Here is a 19,197-nt window from a genome sequence, read left to right on the forward strand (position 1 = left end):
TGACTTTGTTACTTGTTTAAATGACAAGTCTTACACGACAGGATGCCTCGAAAGTTTTTGATCCCATCAACTCTGCACATGAAAGGACTAGTCATCGTTGCCGTGTACATTTCATGGATTGCAAAGAGCTGGTTATTTGGACTCTCCACATCAACAAATAACAAGTCTCTCACCAAGTCACCCTGCCACCCACCACCCCCCCCTCTCCCAAATTGCCCTGCAAATAAATGGAACATATACAAAGACAATGCAGAACTTTATTCCAAAGACTATCAGAAACAAGTATTTACAAAGAAACAACTTTAACCATAATATCTTTATACAAATTAAATGGCAGCATTTTGAATGAGCGAGAGCTTGTTTTTATATATATAAAAATGTATTTAATTGCTCTTTTCAAAAAGTAAAAAGCAGCCTTTTTATTGCGACAAATAAATTAAATTACACAGGGTTGTACTGGGTTTTGTTTTTTTGTATACATAGGTAAGGCTAATGGATGAGCTTGAACAGAATGGATCAGGGCACAACGGAACAAAAGGAACAGCAGGAGGAAATGCCAACAATGGGGTGAAGGGAGAAAATGGATGAAGAAAGACAAACAAGGAATGTGGGTAACGATGAGGGGTAGGGAAGAACGTAACGGGTGAACAAGATGGATACATAAGCAATTTTGGGAGGGTAGGGAGGGGGTGGGAGGTGTGGTTTAATGGGTGTAGGAAGGATCACGATTTTGGATGGGAGATCTGAGATTGCGATCAACAGCTGTTATGAAGAATGACATTGACATGAATGTAGAAGTTGGTTCCACACAATGGGGGGCGGGGGGGAATTGGAATGAATGAGTGGAGGTGAGCAGTGGTTCTGCATTTTGTAAGTTTCATTGGTGGGGGTTGTTGGTGGACTGCAAGTGTCCTGCAGATACAGTACCTGTCTGATAGACAGCCTTACAGAAATCTTACTCGATATCAAACAAAGAAAATTGATGTTAATGCAACGATATATGCATATAAAGGACTCAGCCACATGAAATGACCTCAAGAAAGGGGGGGATAATCATTCAATATTTTACAAAAATCTGCTAATCTACTTAATTTAATCTATTATTGCTAAAATCCACTCACGTTTTACCGACCTTCCCCAATTCATTGGCTTCCTGTGCATCACTGACTTGCACCTGCCGATATTTCCTCTTTAAAGTACTCACACCTTAAACATCATAGTATAAAAGCTAATGTCGAAAAATAAAAAAAATACTAAAAAACAAAACATTTTGGGGAGAAGAATCCTGGCAAGTGTTTAAACCAACCAAGATAAATCACCAAATAACAAAACTTATATTGCCAATCTTTCTATGGATGAGCTCTCATAATTCAGATATTATGCTGGCAAGTGCTTCGATTCAATTCACAAATGAAAAATGGGGGGGGGGGGGGAGAAAAGAAAAAAAAAGAAAAGAAAAGAAAAGATTGGATATAATTCAAATGTCAAAGTGCAATCAAATTAAATGCAACAATTAATTTTGTGTGCAGCTGGATTCAAACTCGTTAGTTAGCTCGGAGGCGAATGCTCATACTGCTACCCTGCCAACCCAGACCGAAGGCAAATTATTTAACACTTAAAATACACATTATTGCAACAAAGTTGGGGCAGAAATTGAATTTAAAAAAATGCTCAAGAGAGCCACCACTTGGCCAAAACACTGGTGGTGTCAGTTGATGTGGATAATTTCAGCTGCGACTGGAATTCCACCCACTCTGACCAATCTCAGATTTCAGTGGAAAACTGTGATTCTGTGCTGGTCTTTTTTGATGCTGTTCAGGTGCTCCAAAGATCTCACAATCAAGATGGTTACCTCTCGTTGCCTTGAACATGGTCATCGCTGCCGACATTTCCTTCATTTTATCGGATGTAGAAGCGGCGTTCTGCAAATCACAGTGCAACTGAGATGAAGACGTTTGTATTCACTGGCTGAAGAATGCCCCCCACGTGCTCACAAATCATCCTTTTAAAAACTAATTTTGATCCCCCTCAAGCATGCATTCATGTGATCTAATCGCAAGCAACAACATCACACCATACGTCCTTGAATGTCCAAATAAGCTCGAGAATGATGTCCGATAGGATGGCACAGTGGTCGCACACCAGCCTTTGAACCATTTAGTCTGGGTTTGATTCCCGATCACATGATAAACTGTTAGATTGGTGTCTCACAGGCGGGGTTGGCCAAATCACAAACTCTTGCCCCAATGTGCAGGGGCACTGCATCAGCAGCACAGCCTGCCTCAGTGACAATGCAACCAGCAGGCCGAATATGCATTTGCCAGACACCCAGAATGGCACTCACACGTCGACCGATATTCCTCCACCCACATTACATCATAAAAATACTTGTACCAAGTTTGATTCAAATCCCTTCTGCTGGTCTCAGGTATCACATTTTTACCTGACATGACCTCTGACCTCTCAACTACAAAAACGAATCAGCTCATCTCTGCATCATACATACTTGTACCAAGTTTGACTGATAATTTCAGCCGTTCTTAAGTCAATGCAGTAATGAAAACTTATCACGCACGGACAGAGAGAGACCTGAAAACAATGGTACAGCGGATAAGCACAATAATTGTGCGTTTTTTATGAGAAAAGCATGAATTTTCTGACATAGTTAGTGAATACCATAATATAAGGTTTATTTTCAGATGTGGAGGGAAGTCAGATTTGACCTCTGAGGACAGTGAGAGGTCAAATCCAAGATGGCCGCCAGTCCACCGGGTCAAATGTTCAAACGCGTTTAATTTTGGAACTAAACAGTGTAAAAAAAACATTTAAGGTGTCATTTCCAACTAAGTTTGGAATGGCCATTCGTTTGGTGATACTTTTGAGCTCGCCAGGAGCCAAGGAAATGCATTTCGATCAAGGTCAAGGTCAAATTACACTAACTTTTGGACATTCTTTTAGTAAAGACAATGGATTGGACCTATGCAATATAGCGAAACTTCGCTTCCATTTTGACACTATAGGGATGATAATACAAAAAAACTAACAGAATAGTCCCATGCTGCTAGTCTATTTAATACTTTATTAATAGCAATGATGATGATGGTAATGGTAGTGATCAAAATGTAACAGCCTCCAGAACAGAAGCACAGTGCAGTGCACTTGAGCGCAGCTTTGGCACACTTGCACCGTCCAGTGCATCCTTTCTCACAGCGACAGCGGATCAATTCATGGCACGATTTTGATGCTTCAGGGAGAGTGGTCCAAAGCGGCTGCCACCCAGTTGTTTCCTTTGTCCAGCCCCAGTCATATGGCTCTGGCATCTCTGGATCCAGGACCAATGCCTGGTTCCAACAGTTGGCCTGGTAGCAAGTGTGCTTGATGTGCTGTTTGAGTGCTGCCTGGGTTGGAGGAATGTTCTCTAGAGTTCTAGACTTCTGTGTGAAGAGCTGTTTCCTGGCATGATTCACTTCCGTGCTCTCACTGGTTCGGTCGTACATCGGCACCACAAATCTCTCTAGCAGTAACATTGATCCTTCACTGACCTCACTTGGCATGCATAGGAGTTCATTGAAAGCATCATTCACCTCTGGGAAAGACTTACAAGTTTCCCAGGCAGTCTTCTTTCCTCTGCCAGCGAATGCAGATAGTGTCACACCCAGTGAAAGTGTGAAGGACTGGGAGAGTCAGACACTGTGTTTGATTCATTGTGGCAACCATTTCTTTAACAGCTATGTAACGAAAGCTTGACCCAACACCAAAGGCAACCCACAGCTCATAAGGAGCTGTCTTGCTGAATGAAGCTGCAACCAGTACTACCACATCAGTATCAACGGTACGTATGGTCACCTTCTTACACCCCTTTTGCACAGCATCTGCCACATGCAGAAGTAGACGAGTGTCGGCCTCCTCCTGTGAACATGGGGCAAGGCAGGCCAAGTATGACTCAGCCGGAGAGCAAAGGACTCCACTTCCATCTGTTGCATAGAGTTCCTTGCCCTCTGCTACAGGAAGATGAACAACTACGCATGACAGGAAAGCAAACAATTCGGTTTTGTTATCATCGTATCGAAGGAAGTCCTTCCAGTTCTTTGGCATCACAGTAGAAGGAGCCACTCTTTTCCTGGTGCCCTTTCCCCTCTTCTGTCTTGTTGAGGCTTTGAGGCTGGTGGGTCTGGTTCCAAAATTAAGGACGTTTGAACATTAGACCCGGGTGACTAGCGGCCATCTTGGAATTGACCTCTCACTGTCCCCTCAGAGGTCAAATCTGACTTCCCTCCACATCCAAAAATAAACATTATGGTATAACCTAACTATGCTAGAAATTTCATGCTTTTCTCATAAAATGCACAATTTGTTAAAATATGAGAGCTTATCCGCTGTACTACAATGCCTCCGGCAACTGTCGGTGGAGGAATTAAAAATAAATAAACAAATGGCCATCACCTGTATCCTCTGCCCCATGCTATTGCAATACCGATCAGGTTTTGTTTGTGCCCAACTTTAAATGATGGAGAATTGGAATGGCAAACAAGAAAGTTCTGTGCAGACAGACAAATAGACAAATAAACCAATGTCACCCGCAGGGTGACCCGTATCTTGCCGAAAGGTGACCACGTGTGACTTCTTTAACGTCACACTGAGGTGAACAGAGCTGCTATCCACCAGGAGCAACTCCTTGAGGAATATCTGCCTACGAGAGATTCCGATGAGAATCGTTCTACAGAGCAACCATGAAAAATATGTGTTTGCCTCATAACGTCACCAAATGACGTCATAACGTCTCAAGCTTGACATATCTAGAAAGCACTCATCGAGGTGTTCAGTTTGAGGTACTACACGATATGGTTCCTAAAACTTGAAAATTTGACCTTGGGGTCAAATATGTTTGACCTTAGGCGCTAACCATGAAGGTCAAGGCCAATCGCCACCAAAAATTAATCAGCTGAGCGCCAGACCATGAACTATATTCCCATGAAGTTTGAAGACGATCCGATCAAAATTACTCAAAAAAATAAGGGTTTCGTCGACTCCCCTGATTTGCGACAAAGTGACCTTGACCTTTGACCTTGACCTTCAAAATTTTATGCGCTGAAAGGGACCTCTATAGGACTCTGAGATATGGGAAGTTACAAAAATTTCCAATGATAACTGTGCTCTGCAGAATTTTTAATACGTGATTACAGACAAACAAACAAACAAAAAAAAACATACAAGCTGACTAACATATCTTGCAAAAACTTTGTTTTGGCAAGATAACAAGCAGTCATAGACTGGTACTTACAAAATCGTCAACTTGACCTCTGACCTTGTCTAATAAAAGCTGTCTCTGGAGAAGGTAGCGACGCAAACCAAAAGTTTCTATGATGATTCTGCACCAAACCATAAAAAAATCGAATGTTTTGGATGTTTGACCTCACTGTGACCTTGACCTTTGACCGATTTTGACCAAAATCTAATCAGCGCTCGCCACCACCCTCCTGAATCACGTGGTGTAATTTGACATTGGTAGCTTCTTCTGTTCTCGAGTTATCGTGCCTACAAACAAACAAACACACAAACAAAAACAGAAACGGAAGTCATCAATATACTTACGAAATCTTTAGATTTCGTAAGTAACAAACAGACCCAAATGCAATACCCTCTCCTACTCCTTCGGCGAGAGTAACAAGCAGATGACCATTTAAATTTTGATGTGAAAGTCCAATTAAATGCTTTTGATCAATGTACATACATTTCTTTGATTATGCTTCCCAAATGTCTCGTATCAAGTCCCAAGTTGCAAGGACAATCCATGAGATTCAAAAGAAAAATAATAATAATAATAAAAAAGTTGTCTGTACACCTCACCTACAAGATAAATACAATACACTACTTTAATAAAAATAAATAAATAAATAAAAGTACTGTGGAGTATGACTTGGGATGCAAAACAAGTACCTGCATCACATCCATTGCTTCTTTGTCCATCTTGGACAAACGTTTCATTAAGGTCGAGTGACACTCCTCTGCGAAGGTAAAATAAAAATGTGAACATTTCAAACGCCAGTGATGGTAATTCAAGGTGGTTGGGAGCATACAGCAATCAAATAATTTTACAATACATGGGCAGTGGGCACATGACCAATGTTTGAAGTACAGTGCACCGTTCATATAAACCACACAAAAAGCACCGGTTTGCGTCATCCCATCCATCCTCCAGTCTCGGCTCGGGTAAACCAAATTCTGTGGGGAGGCAGTCGCGGTCAAGCAACGCAATTGAGGGGAAACTTTAGGTCCACTCCACAAGTCTCAACAAATGGGAGTTCTTCCCGAAGCAAGTCAAACACATCTTTGTTATCTCAAGGCTGGACTCTCCAACCAGTATCCTTCCTCAATATCTTGGTAATTCCTTTTTAATGTCCATGTCTAGTGTGTGCTCCCCTCTTCCCATCTCAAGATACTTGGTAGAACGTGTCAACCCCGTGTTCCCAACCCATCTGGTTCTGACAACATCTTACCCTCACGTACCCATTGTCTATTGGTTGTGGTGTTTCCTCTCCTCTTTTCCTGTTGGTTAATATATTTGCTAATTGTGTCCAACTGTTGCCCCACTGTCAAGTTTATACCCCTTGTCACCTTTCTCTTCCAAGAGCTTCAATCTTCGAAAGAAAATAAAAAAGTAAATGGTCCAAATGCTTTTTTTTTTTAAACAACAAAGAACAACAACAACAACAACAAAGAATCAGGTAAAGCTTGGGCCTCTTGATCACAAACCCTTCCAAGACCATGATCATCCAACAACCCACTCTGCGAAACTGTCCTTAATCAAAGCATGCTCAACTGCTCCTTTATTTATTTCCCCCCCCCCCTGAAAAAAAGTGTCTGTCCAGTGTCATACACTTCCCTCCAGTGATTCAAGATTGGAGCTCACTGCCATCTCACCTTTCTCAATCATACCTGCAATGGTTTTTTTTTAAACACACTCTCGGCTCAGGGAAGAGCTATGACAGAACAAATCAGGAAAACATAACAAAGGGAACAGCAGGAGAAAAGGCTAAACACCAACAGCACGATGGAGGGAGAAACTAGGAATGCAGATAACAAAGGATAAGGGTGGACAATATGGATACACAAGCAAAATGTTTGGGAGGAGTGGTTTAACAGGTGTAGAAAAGATTACGATTTTGGAAGGGGGATGACAAGATGGTGGTGAACAGCTGTCCTGAAAACCTGGAGGCAAGAATGAGATTGAAGAGTATGGGAAGGTGGTTCCACAAACAGAAAAAAAAAAAAAAGGAATAAATGAGTGGAAGTGAGTAGTGGTTCTGGATTTAAGCTGTTTCACGAGGAGGGGGTTGCTGGTAGACTGCGTGTGTCCTGCAGATACCTGTGGGGGACAAAGCACGGAGAAGGCAGAGGCTGCGAGTCCAAAAACAAGGTGGAAGACAGACCACCGACCTATGGGCAATGGTGAAGTGATAGTCCCATAGAACTAGCTTCATCGTGAGACTCCATTGACCTTGAAAGCATCAGTTTCCATGACGTCAAGCTGAGCAAGATGTGAGGCAGGGGCACCAGCCCAGAGGGGAGAGCAGTACTCCATCGAGCTGCGGATGAAAGCCTTGCAGGTGGATAGCTCAGGTGTGCCAAGGAAGGACTTTGCATGATGAAGGATGCTCACTCAGCGTGTAGTTTCGGAGGCCAATTTTGAAATGTGGCTTGCCCAACAGAAGTCACGGCAGAGTGTGGAGTCATCTGCAGAAATAGAGGATTTTTCCAGAGAGTCAGTGAGATCATTGATGAGGATTAGAAATAAGATGGGGTTGAGAACACTGCTTTGGGGTACTCCAGCCTTGATAGGGAAAGAAGAAAGGGTTCCATTGAGAGCCAGAGTCACGTGAGAGTGGAGGAAGTCAGTGATCCAAGATTGAAGTTGGCATTGGATTGTATTATCAGTTTGGAGAGCAGGGTAGGATGACAGATTATTATCGAAAGCTCGATGTATGTCCAGAGCCTTTTCCCATGATCCTTTCTCACGGAATGTGAAAGCATATCTAACGTCGAGACACGCTCTTTGCTGCCATGCCAATTTAATAATATCAACTTGCAGAGTACCCGCCCTACAGGAAATCTTGTTAGGTGCGAGTGTTGACCACAATCTTCATCACCCTTGATGTATCAGTTTGTTCATGGCATTAAAAAAGAAATAATATAAAAAATTCAGGATCTAACTCAGGGGATCTGCAGGACTGTTGCTCCTGATCCAGGTGAGCTTCAGGACAGGCGGTCCTATTTTTAACTAACCTATGGTTGTTTGTCCATGTTCCATCCATTCAAATGTTGTGCTTAAAGTAAAGAAGCAGCACATAACAGTTTTAAAGGCTTTGGTATGACAAGGCCGGGGTTCGAAGCACCGACCTCCTACTCAGAGCTCACACTAAGCGATTCCCCAATCCCCATGCATGCTTTGCCATTTTGCCCCTTCATGAGTTTTGACTGTATGAAATGAGAGAAAGAACTTGATCGACGAAGGCAAATCAGTGGAAATCACCCAAATGGCAACACTCTGGCAACTCCAAATAGAAGCCAATGAAATAGGAGAAATCGGTTCCATCCACATTTTTCCTTATTAATAATAATAATAATAATCTTTCAAATGAAACTGACATTTTGAGGAATGAACAAAAAACAAAGGTGAGGCTCATATTTACCATCAATACATTTGCTCACCATCAGCGCTGTTCACGCTCTCTGGCATGCTTGGTTTAAAGATGGGCTGATATTTCTCCTAAGCAAAGAAGAAAATAAAATGTTGGGGAAAAAAAAAATAATCAAAATACAGAAATCAAAAAATAAAGAATCAAAATAAATTCTTTTGAAACAACAACAAAAAAATGTTACCATGGCATCTCTCTCGGCGGCCATTTCGATGACCAAGTGTCGTAAAATCAATTTTGGATAGCGTTTCCTCTTAGAAGCGACCTCTTCCACTTCATTGTACAGAAGGTTCAATGTGACATTTTCTGATGAAGGAGAACAAAAACAACCATTAGATTGATAATGATCCTCATGAACCTCCAAAGCGGAGTCACCCACAACATTTACATGCTTAGGCCGAAGTCACATTTGCCACGGCGGCCGTGGGGTCTCCAAAATATACGGCCACGAGCAATTATACGGCGGCCACAGTATTTCCACAGTCACAGAATGTAGCAGTCGCATATGTTTTTATTTTTCGGGGAGCCGCACGGCGTATTTAGAAATTGTGGAGACCGAAAACGTGGTGGTGCCGTACGGTCTTTGATTTGATGTCGCACGGTGACCTTAAGGGGGCCCTGCGCCGGCCATAGACTTTTCAAGGCTGATGCAAGGTAGCCTCAAGGTGCCCGCAAGGCGACCGCAGGGGGGCCTTAAGGCGAACGTGCGGCCAGACGGACGGTAACGAGTGGGTTCATTTATTTATTTTTTTACCAGTTTTTTTTTTCGGCTTGTCGAATTGCTACGGCGAACGTAGAAATGAAAAAAGTTATAACTCCACGTTATAATTCCACGGCGACCTTACAGCCTGTAAAATATAGCCAAACGGCGTAGGGCCACCCTGAGGCCACCGCAGAAACTCGCAGCCGCCGCACGTTTCTGTCAATTCAGAGGGCGTACGGCCGCCGTATCCTCGCCGTAGAGCAAATGTGACTTAGGCCTTATCAACACGAGCAGAATCAATGCGGCTTCTCCACTTGGATTTCACACCATATAAGGAAATAAAAGGACCTTCAACACACGAGGTCACCATTTGACCCATTCAAGACTGCACTATCTAACCACCACAAATCATCACAACCAAAGTAGGTGGGGGGGGGGCAGCGAGGGGGAACAGTCACCTTGGACAAGGGTACAGCATTGAAGGTCATTTCAAGACAAATTGGTAAGCAAAATAGGCACAGGCCCCAGTGAATGATAAAATTCAATGGTTTAACCTGTCATTAATGGAACTTGACATGAGCATTTATGTAGGACAGACCAAGAGGATGACCAAAGAATTCCTTAGCTTTGGAGGAAGTTTTGTCCAAAGGTTGAAATACTTACGTGGAAGAGGTGGGGGGGGGGAGGTGGAATCCATAGCTAGACTGTGGCAGGCAAGTGTAACATATGGTCCGTACGTTTCGAGTAGGTTAGTTTGCCATGTAACAGGAACATGTCAGAGTAAGTCTTGAAAAATGCAAAGCTGAAGAGGCAGCATATGTCATCAAACAGAACGCCAAATACTGCATTCGAGTAATCAGAAGGAACCCGAATAAGTCCAGCAAAGACAGAGTCACCAGGGAATGTGGACAGGATTCGGGTTTCAGCAGCGACACCATTACCCTCAAAAACACATCTATGTGCAGCCAAATGGGACTTACAGAAAATGTTCTGCAAGAATTCAATTCTTTGTAGACAAAGAAAGAAAGAAGAAATTAAAGAAAAAGCAAGAATTAGAATGAAGAAAGAGAAATGTGAAAGGAACAAAGATGGCGGGAAGAACCCAGATAGATATAGTTCAGCAGTTACTCCAAAGGCTCAAATGCAGCAACATGTACAAGGTACCAGTGATCCGTCAGTGGGGAAGCAGTCCACACAGCATCTAATTAATAGACACGATAGTCAGAGTAATATTTCAGGTGCGCACACACCTCTTGTTTGTGGGTGGAGCCAGGTGAGGATGTCCCGTCTCAAAAAAGAAACACGTCACACATGTGCGAAAGGCCATCACGATCTCTGGCCAGTGGGTGCCAGCCATGGCGGCAAAGTGTGCTGTGGAGCCAGAAGTGGAAATGGATTTATTTTTATTGGGGCTGCCCTGGAGAAGGACTCTGCCCAAGAGGAAGAGGACAATGAGGACGAGAAGCTGATCATCGAGGAGTTTGAGGCACACCATTTTTGTAGTTTTCTCTGGAGAAGTTTGGGATTGACCCAAGCATTTATCACGCTGTTTTTTGGGAGAGGGGAAGAAGTGACTTTAGAGAGAGAACTCCACATGCACAGAGTGCAAAGAAGCGCTTTGAGGGAGGACAGAGGGCAGACCAAGACGAATCGTGTGGAAAGGACAGAGAGGGTCCACGTGGGCTGGTTGAGGAGCTACTCATCTCTGGCTTGCTCAGCCTTCGGATTCACGTCGTCATTCGTACTTGTCTTGCTCCTGGCTTTCAAAAGCAGGCTGCAGAGTTCTGCATCTGCATATCATAGACAAATGAAAGTCCCAACCTGCAAAACTTAATGGTTGCAAAAGTGTGATCTGTGGTGCCGAGAGTGGCATACGTTTCGCTGAATTTCTCAACATCGTTGACAAGTTGTTCGAGCCATCAATTTCAGTTCGTTTGGGTGATATTGGGGAAAGGTAAATAACTGAATGAAGTGCAGTCAGAGACAGTTTGGTTATTTCCCGTGACGAAAGGTCCCGGCGCAGTGGCACGCCGTGTAAACGGAGCACTCAACATGACAATACATTGACAAAAGTTTGAGCGGTGCAAGGTCTGGATCTAATTGCCCCAGGCATTGGAAAAAAAAAGCGGGGGTTCCCACCACTGCACCTTCCACACAAAGCGTGTTATTTAGGGCTTCTTGTCGTCAGGTGCAGTGCATTTCATTAAAAGTTCGTATCCGATCCAGATGTGTGCTTCCACAGTGGAACTGCAGCAGAGGGAGGGGGGGGGATGCACAAACATGGCCCCAGGAGCTGCCAAATCTTGCTCCACATCCTTGGGTGTACGAATGAAGTGAATGCATTACGAAGATGATAGACGACTCTGTCAAGATCAGTATCGGTCTGCATCGGCGGTGATAAAAAGCATGTTAACAGTCTGGGGAAGCAAAGTGAAGGCCGATGTTTTGGATGCGAACTCTTCATCAGAGCAAAGGGCTGACAAGATGGCCAAGGGGTATGCACACTCACCTCTAAGCTGTCTAGCCTGGGTTTGAATCCTGACCAAGCTATAAACTGTCATCTTGGTGCTTCACAGGCAGGGCGATTCATCAACGCGTGTGCCCGTCCCTCGGATGGACGTTAAACCGGGTGTCCCGTCTGCCGGCATTCGTCGGTGGATGCCAAAGATCCCGCGGTGTCCTTCGTGAAGAGTAGGAGAGCGATCACCGGCACCATGAGGAAATTACAAATTCCTGTCCTAACCAGCAGAGGGCACTGAATCAGCGGCACACTCGCACCATCAGGCAATTATGCCACCCCACAGTCCTGTGCTACAATATGAACGAAGAAGTTGAAGCAAAAGCCTCGACACCACTACACTGATAACTTACCAAATGGAACATGCAGTATTCAAGGACAAACAATTCATACATCAAGCATAACTCTCACCATTTTCAGTCTGATCTTCTTGCACTTCATGCCACCGTTTTCCATTGACAGTCACATTCTCATGCAGATCGTTTAAAAAGGCCTGAAAAAAAATAAATCAATCAAACCACGAGTTACTTTTGATGGTGTTAGAACTGCCAGAATATGTTGGTCGCAAAAGAACAATATTGCGACTGCATTGGCTGCCATTGGCTTGCACATCATCACATTGCAAATGCAACCGGCATTGAAAAATGATCGTTTTACATTTCTGCTTGAAATCAAACATTGTATGATGGAATTTCGTCAATGAGAAAAATAATTCCCAACCCACACAAGTCGGGGATAAATCACTCTTGGAAATGTGCTCGTGGAAACAAAGGCCGCCACAAAGGACCGAGTGAATTGCATTCAACTGTGTGATGGACAGCAGCGAACGAGAACACTACTCGGTGGAGCGCACACCTCCGCCAGGCTGAACGGTACGTTTCGTATCCCACCGATGGGCAGGATCTACATCCGGAGCTGAACCAAAATCGAATCGGCTTGTTCTCGTCACCTGACCAACTCATCCACCAAGTTTTGTCACAACTCGTCCACAGCTTTTTTGAGCCATCATATGATGCATCGTTTTTGGCACCATCTCTCAATGGCGGGAAGAACCCAGATAGATATCGTTCAGCAGTTACTCCAAAGGCTCAAACGCAGCAACATGTAGAAGCAACATGTTCTGCTTAAGCAGTCTCCTTGGCTATTGGGTACAATCCTGGACGGGTCGCCACTCCGACACAGTATACCAGCATGCTGGCACTCATTTTGCCAACCTTGGAAGGATGACAGGCCGAGTTAGCCCCACCTGGTATTAATTCAACAGCTGAGCGGGATTTGAACTCAGGATCCGAGGATCCAAAGCGCGCCACCCTAACCATTAAGCCAACACCAGGCAGAGAGAAACAGAACGAATCATCTACTTCTCCGAGAAGATTTGACTGAGGAAGCTGGAATTTTCAGGGATTAATAACGGCACCCTGAAGTTGTTTGTGCCTGTGCAAATTTCATTCAATTCCATTAACTTTTGGAAATATTTAAAAAAAATAAAATAAATAAATTCCACCCATGTTTGCATTTCCTTCCTTGGGAGGGGCAGGTGGTAGAAGGGGGGGGAGGGGGTGGGCTGGCTTGAAATTGGAATTATCTGAGCTGTATAACCACGACGTCAGAACATATTGCACACTTGCACACTCGGAACAAGATCGCCTGTAGAGCAGGTACTGACTGCACTCTGCTATCTTCCCCCGAGAATGAAAAATACCCTCTCGTTATCTTCTTATTTATTTATTTTTTTTCTCCCCAATCGAGAGCACACAACTCTTTTCATACCCTCAAAGTTAAGTTTGCCTTTCTGAAATCCACCAGCCTGACACTACGATCCCAAACTTCAACACTCAACAGAATACTTGCATAGATCATGTTGTGATCAAGAGTCCACAAATACCCTCGCCTCCATTTCCCCTATCATTTTGGGGATCAATACTGTAAAACATCTGGCACTGCGCTCCTCATTTTGGGGATCAATACTGTAAAACATCTGGCACTGCACTCCTCATTTTGGGGATCAATACTGTAAAACATCTGGCACTGCACTCCTCATTTTGGGGATCAATACTGTAAAACATCTGGCACTGCACTCCTCATTTTGGGGATCAATACTGTAAAACATCTGGCACTGCGCTCCTTCTCATTTTGGGGATCAATACTGTAAAACATCTGGCACTGCACTCCTTCTCATTTTGGGGATCAATACTGTAAAACATCTGGCACTGCACTCCTTCTCATTTTGGGGATCAATACTGTAAAACATCTGGCACTGCACTCCTCATTTTGGGGATCAATACTTTAAAACATCTGGCACTGCACTCCTCATTTTGGGGATCAATACTGTAAAACATCTGGCACTGCACTCCTTCTCATTTTGGGGATCAATACTGTAAAACATCTGGCACTGCACTCCTCATTTTGGGGATCAATACTTTAAAACATCTGGCACTGCACTCCTCATTTTGGGGATCAATACTGTAAAACATCTGGCACTGCACTCCTTCTCATTTTGGGGATCAATACTGTAAAACATCTGGCACTGCACTCCTTCTCATTTTGGGGATCAATACTGTAAAACATCTGGCACTGCACTCCTCATTTTGGGGATCAATACTGTAAAACATCTGGCACTGCACTCCTTCTCATTTTGGGGATCAATACTGTAAAACATCTGGCACTGCACTCCTTCTCATTTTGGGGATCAATACTGTAAAACATCTGGCACTGCACTCCTCATTTTGGGGATCAATACTGTAAAACATCTGGCACTGCACTCCTCATTTTGGGGATCAATACTGTAAAACATCTGGCACTGCGCTCCTTCTCATTTTGGGGATCAATACTGTAAAACATCTGGCACTGCACTCCTTCTCATTTTGGGGATCAATACTGTAAAACATCTGGCACTGCACTCCTTCTCATTTTGGGGATCAATACTGTAAAACATCTGGCACTGCACTCCTTCTCATTTTGGGGATCAATACTGTAAAACATCTGGCACTGTGCTCCTCATTTTGGGGATCAATACTGTAAAACATCTGGCACTGCACTCCTTCTCATTTTGGGGATCAATACTGTAAAACATCTGGCACTGCACTCCTCATTTTGGGGATCAATACTGTAAAACATCTGGCACTGCGCTCCTTCTCATTTTGGGGATCAATACTGTAAAACATCTGGCACTGCACTCCTTCTCATTTTGGGGATCAATACTGTAAAACATCTGGCACTGCACTCCTTCTCATTTTGGGGATCAATACTGTAAAACATCTGGCACTGCACTCCTTCTCATTTTGGGGATCAATACTGTAAAACATCTGGCACTGCACTCCTTCTCATTTTGGGGATCAATACTGTAAAACATCTGGCACTGTGCTCCTCATTTTGGGGATCAATACTGTAAAACATCTGGCACTGCACTCCTCATTTTGGGGATCAATACTGTAAAACATCTGGCACTGCACTCCTTCTCATTTTGGGGATCAATACTGTAAAACATCTGGCACTGCACTCCTCATTTTGGGGATCAATACTGTAAAACATCTGGCACTGCACTCCTCATTTTGGGGATCAATACTGTAAAACATCTGGCACTGCGCTCCTTCTCATTTTGGGGATCAATACTGTAAAACATCTGGCACTGCACTCCTTCTCATTTTGGGGATCAATACTGTAAAACATCTGGCACTGCACTCCTTCTCATTTTGGGGATCAATACTGTAAAACATCTGGCACTGCGCTCCTTCTCATTTTGGGGATCAATACTGTAAAACATCTGGCACTGCACTCCTTCTCATTTTGGGGATCAATACTGTAAAACATCTGGCACTGCACTCCTTCTCATTTTGGGGATCAATACTGTAAAACATCTGGCACTGTGCTCCTCATTTTGGGGATCAATACTGTAAAACATCTGGCACTGCACTCCTTCTCATTTTGGGGATCAATACTGTAAAACATCTGGCACTGCACTTCTCATTTTGGGGATCAATACTGTAAAACATCTGGCACTGCGCTCCTTCTCATTTTGGGGATCAATACTGTAAAACATCTGGCACTGCACTCCTTCTCATTTTGGGGATCAATACTGTAAAACATCTGGCACTGCACTCCTTCTCATTTTGGGGATCAATACTGTAAAACATCTGGCACTGCACTCCTTCTCATTTTGGGGATCAATACTGTAAAACATCTGGCACTGCGCTCCTCATTTTGGGGATCAATACTGTAAAACATCTGGCACTGCACTCCTTCTCATTTTGGGGATCAATACTGTAAAACATCTGGCACTGCACTTCTCATTTTGGGGATCAATACTGTAAAACATCTGGCACTGCGCTCCTTCTCATTTTGGGGATCAATACTGTAAAACATCTGGCACTGCACTCCTTCTCATTTTGGGGATCAATACTGTAAAACATCTGGCACTGCACTCCTCATTTTGGGGATCAATACTGTAAAACATCTGGCACTGCGCTCCTCATTTTGGGGATCAATACTGTAAAACATCTGGCACTGCACTCCTTCTCATTTTGGGGATCAATACTGTAAAACATCTGGCACTGCACTCCTTCTCATTTTGGGGATCAATACTTTAAAACATCTGGCACTGCACTCCTCATTTTGGGGATCAATACTGTAAAACATCTGGCACTGCACTCCTTCTCATTTTGGGGATCAATACTGTAAAACATCTGGCACTGCACTCCTTCTCATGGGCTTTCAGAGAAACCAACTTAAAAAAGCAATCCTGGACTAGATCGAGAAAAATCCTTGTCAGCTGGGCCAAATCTATTCCTGGAAAATTAAAAACAGCTTCAATCAATACGCTCCCATTTCCAAATTATTCATGAACCCCCCCCCCCCTTTCCTCATAACTGGAGCCCCATAAACAAATCATACAAGTATATTACTATTCTTACATTCTCTGATCTCAATCCAGACAGAATCATCTGCAATAATTATCTCTGTCTCGCTTTCACCCAGATTAGCACACCACCTCCCGTCACACCCGTATAACCAGACACACAGCGGCATAATGGTTGGAGCATCCGCTCCGAGTCTCGGAGGTCGGCGGTTCGAATCCTGGCCGAGTCGTACCAAGGACTTCGAAAATGGGATGTGCTGCTTTCTTGCTTGAGGCTCAGCACTTAAAGGATCGAGCACGCACAAACGTTGGGAAGGCAATGGCAAACCACCCAGTATAAACCCTGCTAAAAATCTGCTTCAGCAGCACATCAACATGTTAAAAATAAAATAAAACACCGACATCTTTAGCCATTGGTTCATGTGGTTTTCCTGAAGTCAAATGAGAGTCGTGTCCTCCAATTTGACTTCAGGAAACCACATCTCACTTACTGCAACTACCATACTCTTCTCCAATCTCCATCTACTTGAGCTTCAATCCCTTCAATCTTGTCATTTTAACCCCTGGCATTAGTATATACATATTTTTAAACATTCCTTCCTGGCATTACCAATCATGTTAGAAGTATCAAGATGTATAAATAATAATTAAATAACCTTAAATAATAATTAAATAAATAAAAAAATTCAATTCCAACTGCAAACCTTGTCAGTTTAGCATGTGGCCAATCTGGAAATTGATACTCTGAAAGATTCCCATTGTGACAAACTCAAAACCTTTCCACCTGCACAATTCTTCCAAACAAACAAGGCAAATTGTACGGAATGTCGTCCCAAATGAGCATGTGCAGAGAGGAGAGATTTTTTTTTAACTCTGTCTGCCTGTCTGAGTCAAACAAAATTGAAAATCATTCCAAACAGGAAACTTACTGTTTTTAAGGTCATAAAGGACATAAATAACAGGGGACGAAGAACTATTGTAACGCGTTATATCTTCTTCTTCCTCTTTCGGCTGCTCCCGTTAGGGGTCGCCACAGCGGATCATCCGTATGATCCACATAGTGATTTGGCACATGTTTTACACCGGATGCCCTTCCTGACACAACCCTGGTCGCCTCTAACGACACAGGGATATGGTACACCTATTTTAACCGGGGTATACACCGGCCCAGTACACTGGTACTCATTTCGCCGACCTCGGAAGGATGACAGGCTGAGTCAACCCCCTGGTGTATTAATTCAGTGGTCCAACGGGGCTTGAACTCAGGACCTCATGGATCCCAAGCCACTGCCATAACCACTGCGCCAACACCAGGCTGTATTGTAATGCGTTATATAGGGTGGTGTAATAGACACTGGCGAAAACGGTGGTAAAACCCAGAATCAAATACCTTTAAACCTCTATAAACCTGTATTTGAATTTCATTATGTATTGAAGAACACAGATCACCTTCATAATCCTTCCAAGAACAATGCTAAATGCAGTGAAACACTCCAATGTCCTGGAATAATGCCACGAAAGTTAAACCACAATTGTGGAAACCATGGGATGGGCCAATGGGAAACGGAGAAGGGGGGGGGGGTCTCCTGGACTTGGGGAAAATAAAGATCGACAGCAGCCAAAAGTAAACACACACACACACACACACACACACACACACACACACACACTATATTGTTGCGGTCACGGGTAACGAGACGCCAGCTTGTCACTCAGGGGGATGAATCATTGTGTGCGTGTGTGTGTGTGTGTGTGTGTGTGTGTGTATATATATATATATATATATATATATATATATATATATATATATATATATATATATATATATATATATATATATATATATATATGTGTGTGCGTGTGTGCCTGCCTTTCATTGTGTGCGTATGTGTGTATGTGTGTATGTGTGTATGTGTGTATGTGTGTATGTGTGTATGTGTGTATGTGTGTATGTGTATGTGTATGTGTATGTGTATGTGTATGTGTATGTGTATGTGTATGTGTATGTGTATATATATGTGTGTGCCTGCCTTTCATTGTGTGCGTGTGTGTATATGTATGTGTGTGTGAAACACCAGAACGGCAGTTTAGAGCTGGTTCGGGATTCGAACCCAGGCTGCACGTGTGTGTACCTCTCTAGAGAGAGAAGACCGTCCTGCCAGCACGAGAAGCTGTTAGTGGTTGCAAAATGAAATTCTCATTTGTTGGAGTCATGAATACATACACCGCCTTAAAGGCCTAGCCGAGCGCGACAAGCCGTCCCACACGTAAATACCATGAAACCTCCTTTAAAAAATAGTACACAGGATTGCACGGAGAACGATCGCCGTTATTTACGGCTTAAAAGCGAGCCGAGGCTGCCACGGCCATCACTAAACGTCGGCCGGATGGGAAACGATGCGTGTGTGGCGCACATCGAAAACTG

General features: G+C 43.5%; 1 protein-coding gene across 2 annotated transcripts in view; it reads right to left on the reverse strand.

Moving 5' to 3' along the window:
• Window positions 1-239: 239 nt before the first annotated feature.
• Window positions 240-19,197, reverse strand: part of NSL1 (NSL1 component of MIS12 kinetochore complex) — a 19,210-nt gene continuing 252 nt past the window's right edge. Inside the window, exons 2-6 of one of the 2 annotated variants that reach the window (XM_085896113.1) lie at window positions 12,329-12,410; window positions 8,881-9,002; window positions 8,710-8,767; window positions 5,938-6,005; window positions 240-1,922 (exon numbers count right to left, since the gene is read on the reverse strand). In XM_085896113.1, coding sequence (XP_085752239.1) covers window positions 1,728-1,922; window positions 5,938-6,005; window positions 8,710-8,767; window positions 8,881-9,002; window positions 12,329-12,410 — 525 coding nt within the window. In that variant the 3' untranslated portion in view covers window positions 240-1,727. The other variant, XM_085896114.1, reaches the window with a different exon arrangement.

Source organism: Eptatretus burgeri, chromosome 9 (assembly GCF_056783735.1).
Source record: "Eptatretus burgeri isolate ZD-2024b chromosome 9, Ebu_testis_v1, whole genome shotgun sequence".
Taxonomy (NCBI): domain Eukaryota; kingdom Metazoa; phylum Chordata; class Myxini; order Myxiniformes; family Myxinidae; genus Eptatretus; species Eptatretus burgeri.